Source organism: Malaclemys terrapin, chromosome 12, assembly GCF_027887155.1.
Source record: "Malaclemys terrapin pileata isolate rMalTer1 chromosome 12, rMalTer1.hap1, whole genome shotgun sequence".
Lineage (NCBI taxonomy): Eukaryota > Metazoa > Chordata > Testudines > Emydidae > Malaclemys > Malaclemys terrapin.
Genome location: NC_071516.1, coordinates 12,483,036 through 12,492,116, shown reverse-complemented (window position 1 = coordinate 12,492,116; position 9,081 = coordinate 12,483,036). Strand labels below are relative to the sequence as shown.

The 9,081-nt window shown below is 41.0% G+C and overlaps 1 protein-coding gene across 1 annotated transcript; it reads left to right on the top strand.

Moving 5' to 3' along the window:
* The first annotated feature begins 250 nt into the window (after window positions 1-250).
* On the top strand, window positions 251-7,988 carry PCK1 (phosphoenolpyruvate carboxykinase 1). Its single transcript, XM_054046281.1, has 10 exons — window positions 251-416; window positions 630-879; window positions 1,729-1,910; window positions 2,560-2,763; window positions 3,088-3,275; window positions 4,414-4,576; window positions 4,747-4,971; window positions 5,059-5,190; window positions 6,207-6,302; window positions 6,907-7,988. The coding sequence occupies exons 2-10, from the start codon at window positions 656-658 to the stop codon at window positions 7,359-7,361; spliced, it is 1,869 nt and encodes a 622-aa protein (XP_053902256.1). The 5' UTR covers window positions 251-416; window positions 630-655; the 3' UTR covers window positions 7,362-7,988.
* Window positions 7,989-9,081: the final 1,093 nt, after the last annotated feature.

Here is a 9,081-nt window from a genome sequence, read left to right as displayed (position 1 = left end):
AACCTTTCCCACACATTGAGGAGTTACAACACTTTTTGCATCAGAGCAGAACTAGTTCAAAGATTGACCAAACCAACAAGTTTTGTAATTGCTTAAAACAGCAAATCCAAGGGCTGAGAATCTCGGCTTTGAGCATTCATTAATCAAGCCTGTTAAATAATTACCTCTTCACGGCTTCTTGTCAATTGTTCATGACGATAACTGTCCACGGCACTGTTCCTAGAGCCATCCTGTGATGACATAGGGGACAAGCCTGCTTCACCTCAGCTGGTGGGAAGGACTCCAGCATGAGAGGAGTATTTAAGAGAGGAGGATTCCTCCTTGGAAGTAAATGATCACAAGAATAGACCAAAGTAGGCAAAATCCGAACAGGTAGAAGAAGCAGTGAAATCCTCTCTGAACGCTTTTACAGGACAGTAAGTGGAGTTTCTATATATAAATTTTATGCATTCTTCTAGAGCTTTAAATTCCATATTTATGCACAGGTTTGATTTAGATTTATTACCATAAGCACACAATTATTACACATTCTTTTTATTACTGAATGTGTTTTTAGAAAAGCATATTCCTTCCATTAGGAATTGTTGGGTAATGTGCTAACAGGCCAAATGTTTGATCTTTGATTGCAGACAATATCCACTGCAGCCTACAAATAATGACTCCCCAGCTGAAGACTCGACTGAACATAACCCCACGACTCATCCAGGGGGATCTGAAGAGCCTGTCTCAGGAAGTGAGATACTTCATTGAAAGCAATGCCAAGCTATGCCAACCTGCTAGAATTCATATCTGTGATGGCTCAGAAGAAGAGAACAAAAACATTCTGGATATCATGGTAGAACAAGGCATGATCAAGAAGCTGACGAAGTATGAGAACTGGTAAGTAACAGACAAATGTAAAAGAAAGTCAGGGTTAGATCTGAGAGAATTGTGGTATATAATTTCCCATGAACGTTTATATTTAAAAGGGCATTTCATTTCAACTGTGTTCAAAACCCTTTAGTGTTTACTTTCCCTGAGCATTTGAGTACTCAGGAAAAGCGCACTTTATCCTTGAATATTCACCCAATGCTGATTTAAACGGTATTATTCAATTGGAATATTCACAGTTTACAATTCATTTTTCTATTACATAAATCATCCAGTTCAGGAACAGAAACCATATCATGTGACTTGTGTAGGACCTTAAGTCTTCAAAATGCTTTGCCAACACAATAGGTTAGATTCTGATCTCACTTAGGTCCTGATCCTGCAAACACTTACACCTGTATGCAAAGTGTTTACAGGGTCCCTGCTTTAGCCAGGAGTCGCTCTATTGGTTTCTGTGTAAAACTGGCAAAACTCTCAATTTATACTGGTGTAAATAAGAATAGAGTCAAGTCTTATAACTCCTGATGAGTTATTAATCCCATTTGACTGTTGGTGAAGCTGAGGTCAAGGGAGATTAACATGTAACTATACTACAGCTAAACTTCTAAAGCCATGACACCGTCAGTTCATTCTGCAATATTTGTAGCTATTTTGTATGAGAGAATACATTCCACCGATCCTTTATCTGAATAAGCTGTGGCTGTCTGGAAAGATATTTGGACGTTATGGGTTCTGTCACCTTACCCACTATAATGCATTTTATCCTATTGTGCCTTCCCTCTGGGGAAGGATTAAATGTACTCTACTTACCACTTTTTAACGACCAAAACACAATTTCCTGATTTTTTTTTTAAATAGTTGGTTGGCTCTCACTGATCCAAGGGATGTGGCAAGAATTGAAAGCAAAACAGTCATTATCACTCAGGAGCAGAGAGATACCATTCCAATCCCTAAAACTGGAACTAGCCAGCTGGGTCACTGGATGTCAGAAGAAGATTTTGAGAAAGCCTTCAATGTCAGATTCCCGGGGTGCATGAAAGGTAAAAAGAAAATTCACATGACACTTTCATAATAATACAAACACCAGTAATAATAAATAATAATCTAAAAATACAAACACATTTGGCTAAGATTTACAAACTTTGGCACATAAGGTTAGGCACCTAATCCATTTCCTCAGGCCGTTCAGTCTCAGAGCTCTGCATACATATATGCGGTCATTCTACTACCCATTTTAAAGAAGGGCAACTAAAGCTTGGGTGACTTTCCTGAAATCAACAGAGAGTCAGCAGTAGATGGAAAATTGAGGAAAGAACCCAGGAATCCTGACTCCTTGGGTCAAATTCTCTTCAATAGAATTCCCCCAGTTTACACTAGTAGAGAATTTGGCCCCTTGCTCCTTCTGAGACTGCTAGACAATTCTACCTACACACAGCACAGCAGCTTTTATCATTTAAAAACACAGAAAACTACTAGTAGTTAAAAACAAAACCTTTTATTACATAACCTGACAAAAAGGAACATTTCAAATCTATAAATATCCTCTGGAACCACCTCGCAAAAGGTGGAGAGCTTTTAAGGAAATGAGAAAATGTAAAGGGACAATGCACTTTTTAATGATTATTCTAACAATACACTGTTGTCTTCTTGGTCACATCTCACTCACGTGGCTCTGCTCCTACTTTACAGGACGTACAATGTATGTCATCCCCTTTAGTATGGGGCCCATTGGGTCTCCTTTATGCAAGATTGGTATTGAGCTGACAGATTCACCGTACGTGGTGGCCAGTATGAGAATCATGACCCGGATGGGAACAGACGTCTTGGAAGCCCTAGGGAATGGAGAGTTTGTAAAATGCCTTCATTCGGTTGGGTGCCCTTTCCCACTAAAAAGTAAGTAATCGTATTAACCATTAACTTTGGCTAATTCTCAGACATATGTGTTGCACCTACCTTGTATCCTTGGCACACTGAAAACTGCCAGTGAAATCAACAGGAGGTTTTGGATTGTGCAAGAAAAGCAGGTCAAGTCCCAGGTGAAGGAATTAGGATTTAAGGCCTTTCTAGGGGGCAGATTATTGCACAGATGCCCGCTACAGGGTTTCTGAAGCACCTGGTACTGGCTAGTGTCAGACACAGGACGCTGACTAGATGAACCTTGGGTCTGACCCAATCTGGCAATTCCTATATTCACGAGTAGTGCATTGTGTTTTGCAGAACCACTAGTAAACAATTGGCCCTGCAACCCAGATTTGACTCTGATTGCTCAGATTCCTGATCGCAGAGAAATCATCTCATTTGGCAGTGGTTATGGAGGAAACTCCTTGCTGGGGAAAAAGTGCTTTGCCCTCAGGATTGCCAGCAGAATTGCCAAGGAAGAGGGCTGGCTTGCTGAGCACATGCTGGTAAGAGCCGTTAAAATCATAAGTGCATTTTTTAAAGCAATTAAACCTCAAAACAGCTCAGCGTGACTATGCCATGACTTGATACAGTATTAGTGGAATTACTGTCTGGCATGAATATTACTGTGATGTGAGATATACATATCATACAACCAGCTTATGTAGAAACAGGGAAGTACTTGTGTTGTTGATCAATAAGCATTTTATAGAAGAAAATATAAAAATAGGGATCTAAGCAAGATTTCCATCTGCTTGTCTAGGCTCTGATCCTGAATTATGTTCCATACAGGCAGACCTCAGTGCCTGTGCAGATCCCATTCACTTCAATAAGGATACACATGGGAATACGGGTCTACATGCATACAACAGCTTGCAGGATAGGGTCCATAGTTTGTAAAATTGTCTGCTTTTAATATTAAAGACCTGAAAAAAACTCCTGAAAATATTCACTTGCTTTTTCAAATGAATTGCATTTGCCTATGTTCATGCCCTTCCTGTGTTCACTTTCCACTCTCATTTGGGCAATCAAGTTTCACTAAAATGGTCCTGCAAAGTGAATTTGCTAGGTACGCACTTGAGTATTCACGGCAAAGACATTTTACATTCATTCATACAAGTATTTATGCCAGGTTGACCCACTCAGGGAACTGAAAAATACCATGTGGCTTACCTGATTATCCATCACAGCTCAGCAACACAAAAATATTCAAAGTCTGAATATTTTTAATCTATAAAGTAAAGTAAATTGATCTCCCTCACACTCACTCTCCCTCCCTCCCCATCTCCTCTCCTTAGCCTCTCACTCTCCTCTGGCTCTTTCACTTCACAATAAAAGTATGCGCTAGTCATTCCTACTTGCCACCCCACTTGCCACTCCAACTACTGCCCCATCTCCCTTTTCCCTTTCATCTCTAAGCTCATTGGGTGCACTATGTAACACAATAATAATAAAGTTTGAGTAAATGTGTGAATAAATTTGAAAAACCTGCGACCTGCTCACATGTATTCCATGAGGGGACACTTTGTCAAAGAAAATTCTATCTGCAGCAAATTCAGCATGTTTTATTATTGCCATTTACTGGTAATAACACAAGTGCAGGAAAAATAAGCATATTAAACAGAGACATTTATTTTTCAATAGATCCTGGGTATCACAAACCCAGAGGGTGAGAAGAAGTACTTTACCGCGGCATTCCCCAGCGCATGTGGAAAAACTAACTTGGCTATGATGAACCCAACTCTGCCAGGATGGAAAATTGAGTGTGTTGGGGATGATATTGCCTGGATGAAATTCGATGAGCAAGGTAACTCTTCTTACTTTAAGGCTGAATTGCTCTAGGGACCAGTCCTGCTCTCATTAAAGTCCGTGGCCACTTCCCTCTGACTTTGATGGCAGCAGGATCTGGACCCTAGTCTGCCGAGAGCAAAAATTGTAAGTTGGGTTTTGTATCGTTTGGTATCTCTTAAATTCCAGGTAATTTAAGGGCAATCAATCCAGAAAATGGATTTTTTGGAGTTGCTCCTGGGACATCAGTAAAAACAAACCCCAATGCCATAAAGACCATACACAAGAATACTATCTTCACCAATGTAGCAGAAACCAGCGATGGAGGCATATACTGGGAAGGCATTGATGAACCACTTGCACCAGGAGTGACACTGACTTCATGGAAGAACAAGAAGTGGACTCCAGGGAATGGTAACTCTGCATGTTTGGGGGACTTTTTAAATTTCTCATCACATTTCACATTAACTCTGCAATCATGAAATATTTTGGTCTGTACAGGGGAGACTTGTGCCCATCCCAATTCTCGATTCTGCACCCCTGCCAGCCAGTGTCCAATCATTGACCCTGCCTGGGAATCTCCAGAAGGAGTGCCGATTGAGGGTATAATATTTGGAGGCCGTAGACCTGCTGGTAAGAGCTGCAATAATGTGTATCAAGACCAAAGCCCTAGCCACTGTATGCCTAAAACTGTGCTGGCAACAGTTGGGTTTAAATATGGTTTTTGCTACTGTGGTGTCTCTGAGCAGCGAGAGCAGCAAAATAACTAGATTAGTAAACCACATTTTAAGAAGCGGCCTATGATTTTGGGGGGCCCAACACTTTATAGTTATCTGTATTATGTTAACACCTAGGGGCCCCAACAAAGATCAGGGCCCCATTGTGCTAGGCATGGGACAGATACATAGCAAGATACAGTCCATGCCTCAGAGCCTGGGCTTACAATTTAGATAGTCCAGACTGAGAAAGGGTGGGAGAAATGAAGTATTATCCCCATCTTATAGATGGGGAACTGAGGCTGCCTACTGTACCAAGTTCCATTCAAAATCTGGCCACAAGAGCAAGAGATGCCCACATGATGGCTTTTAGCCCTATGGCTAGAGCACTCACCTGGGATGTAGGACACCTAGGTTTGATTCCCTCCTCTGCTTGATTGGGAGAAATGATTTGTGTCGGGGTCTCCCACCTCTGAAGGGAGCACTCCAAGCACTGAGCTATGGAATATTCTAAGGTGGCGCTTCCTCAAGCTCTCCAATTGAAGTTGTTCAGTTTGGATAGTTAATTAAAAAGTGATTGGAGTAGGGGGACTGGACCCTAGATCTCCCACCTTTTAGGTGGGTGCCGTAACCACCAGACTACAGTATCAGTCTCTCTTTCTCTCTCTCTCTTGCTCACAGACTCAAAGTATTTATACAGAGTGGAACAGCTTCAACTACTTTAAGATTCATTGGGCCAGAGAGAAAGAGAGAATTCTGACCTAAATTATTTTCCAATAAGAGAGAGGGGAAAAAATGAACTGAATTATATAACAGGAAAAAGAGGGACTGAATTCTATGGTAACATGCATACTGCTGTACTTCAGGTAGCTAAAGCTGTTATAGCAAAGATGTTTGGACCTTTAATTAGTGAAGCTATTTTGCTCTCTACAGGTGTGCCTCTAGTCTATGAGGCCTTTAGCTGGCAGCATGGCGTATTTATAGGAGCAGCTATGAGATCTGAAGCAACTGCAGCTGCTGAGCACAAAGGTAACTCAAAATCTCATTTGCCTTTCCATATTAAAAGTAGTCCTTTGTGGATTCCCAGCAGTGATCACCGTACATTACTATACAGTAAAGTCTGCTTCTTGGGAGTTAATTTTGTGACTTGTGCAGTTTTCAAAATACAAAATATTCTGCTTGGAGCTAAAAAAAAATTCTAACCTAAAATTCAACACCCAGTAAAACAACTCCATGTGGGTAATATGGAGCAAGGACACAGTGTGGCCAACAGGATGCCGGAGTCTGAGTTGAAAGACTTGATACTGAGCCATTGTGTGATCTTGGACAAGTCACTGAAGTCTTCTGTTTTGCTACAGAGCACATGTTGAATGGGCAATGCAAGCTAGTTTTGGGATGCCCAGGGATGAATTTTCAGAGTTCTGACCATCCGCACCGTCCATTTACTTAAACTGGAATTGACCATGCTTAGCGCCTCTGAAATTCAGGCTCTGAATCAATTTTTGCCTCAGTTTCCCCATTTGTAGATTGGGGATAATGCTTAACCAGATTCTTAAAGCTCTTCTTGCTGACAGGTTAAAATGTTGTATGAGGCTAGGCATTATCTTACTTTCTATGTACATTCTTTTAACAGGAAAAATAATTATGCACGACCCCTTTGCCATGCGGCCTTTCTTTGGCTACAACTTTGGCAAATACCTTGCCCACTGGCTTAGCATGGCACATCGCCCAGCTGCAAAACTGCCCAAGATCTTCCATGTGAACTGGTTCCGAAAAGACAAGCAAGGAAAATTCCTGTGGCCTGGTTATGGGGAGAACTCCCGTGTGCTGGAATGGATGTTCAACAGAATCCGTGGAGAGGCTGATGCCAAGCGAACTGCTATAGGCTACATCCCTGCTGACGCAGCCTTGAACCTGAAGGGCCTAGAAGGCATTGACATGACAGAACTGTTTGATGTCTCCAAAGAGTTCTGGGAAAAAGAGGTAATGGAAATCAAGAAATATTTTGAAGAGCAAGTTAATGCTGACCTCCCTTATGAAATAGAAAGAGAAGTTCTTGCACTGGAGCAAAGGATAAAACAGCTGTAACTGATCAAAACAGTTCTGAATCCACACATAATGAAGATGACAAGCACACTTTACTGTAAGCACACTAATACATTGATAGGTAGGGGGCAATGCTGAAAAATATAACAATTTTCATTCTAAAAAGGAAAATCAAGGTTGTTAGTCAGCTGGAACTCCTGGACATCCCAGAGGTAACTTGCGGCCCATGGGTTTAGATTTACATGTGCAAATGACCCTTAAGACATCTGAAAGATCATTTGCATGCATAATTAGTATAATTCTGCACGCAATCACATGTACAGATTACTTGGATACATTTTTGCATGTGCAATTCTGAAAACACAGACTCCAATGTTTTAGAGAATGTCTGTTTCTGTTATAATGAGCATTAAAGACCCAGATGAATTTGTTTTTACCTTAGTGGTGTCAGTTACAATAAAGAAAAAAACCCTGTAAGCTGTATATATGTATTATCTAGCTATATTTTCTATCTTTAAAAATATTTGGAAAGATTACTTACCAGAGTGAAAGATTATTTTGTATTACAAATGCATATTTAAAATATTTTTATTTTATGTCTCATATTCCGGTGATTTCTAGATGTTTTGCACAGCCAGTTCTTTAAATCAGTGAAATAAACTTTTTTTTTTACAAATATTCTCTCATTTCCTGTATTCTCACTGTCCAGAAAACGACATGCAAATGTCCTGGGCCTCTAATCATTCCCACCGTGAGGAGGGGTTGTGTTCATGGGAGAAAACTAATCACCGAATAAGTCAGTTGCCCACCCATTATTGAAATATACTTAAAGTCAAAGAATTCCAAACAATAAGTGGCTTCTGGGAAAGTTTTTTCCTAATCCCCATGACTTAGAGGTTGGTTCATGTACTGGAGTAAGAGGGTGCATGTCTATTCCCCAGCTCCAGGGGGAAGGGAAGCAAAGGCGCTGGTATGGAATTCAGGATGCTTTGGGAAGAGTTTTCTAGACTTGTTGGAATGGCTTGTAGGGCTTCAGGAATGGGGAAGAGGGAGGAAGTGGTGCTTCGCCCAGCTGCTGAAACCCTGCTATCCTCCTCACCAAAGTGCTCCCTTCATGCCTTCCAGTCCACACGCATGGCAAGTCGCCCACTTTTTTCCCTTTGCATGCTTGGTCACCCTGAATAGGCTGCAAATATTTGTTTAGCAAAAAGAAAACCACTTCTATGGTGTAATTAAACTCTTTATAGACTCTGCTTCCTTGCAAAACAAATAGAGCTAGGGGCTGGTTAACAGATGGCCTTCAGAGCTTGCTAGGTGAGGTCACACAGCCTGGAAAACCTTTAACTATCTCTTGGCTATGTGTTTAGGAATGACCTGAAGCAGGCCACCCCATTACAGGGAGTCCTGCTAGAGCAAGGACATCAGGTTCGGATCTGCTGGAATGTAGCACTAGGAATTTCCCTCCCTCTCCTCTTGCCCCCTTCAACTCTACCCCACGATTCTCCAGGGAATCGGCTTCTGATGCCACTACTTAACATGATGCACTGAAAGAAAAACATTCCAATCAATTGTAACAACGGTATTTTAATTGTTTGTGATTCTCCTCCTCTGCACCATACCCTCTCCCTGCATAGAACGTTGCTATTAAATGCTTGGGTATGTAAACTATATAACATTTAAGCAATTACAGAAAATGGGAAAATATGTCATTAAGGGTATGAACCAGAAAATAATTTTGTATCTGAATCATTCAAAACCTGAT

Bases quoted from the DNA above. Each gene is read 5' to 3' on its own strand.
- PCK1 (XM_054046281.1), top strand. From the start codon at position 656: ATGACTCCCCAGCTGAAGACTCGACTGAACATAACCCCACGACTCATC. The intron at 3,276-4,413 runs GTAAGAGCCGTT...ATTTTTCAATAG, and splicing joins GGCTTGCTGAGCACATGCTG to ATCCTGGGTATCACAAACCC. The intron at 4,577-4,746 runs GTAACTCTTCTT...CTTAAATTCCAG, and splicing joins GATGAAATTCGATGAGCAAG to GTAATTTAAGGGCAATCAAT.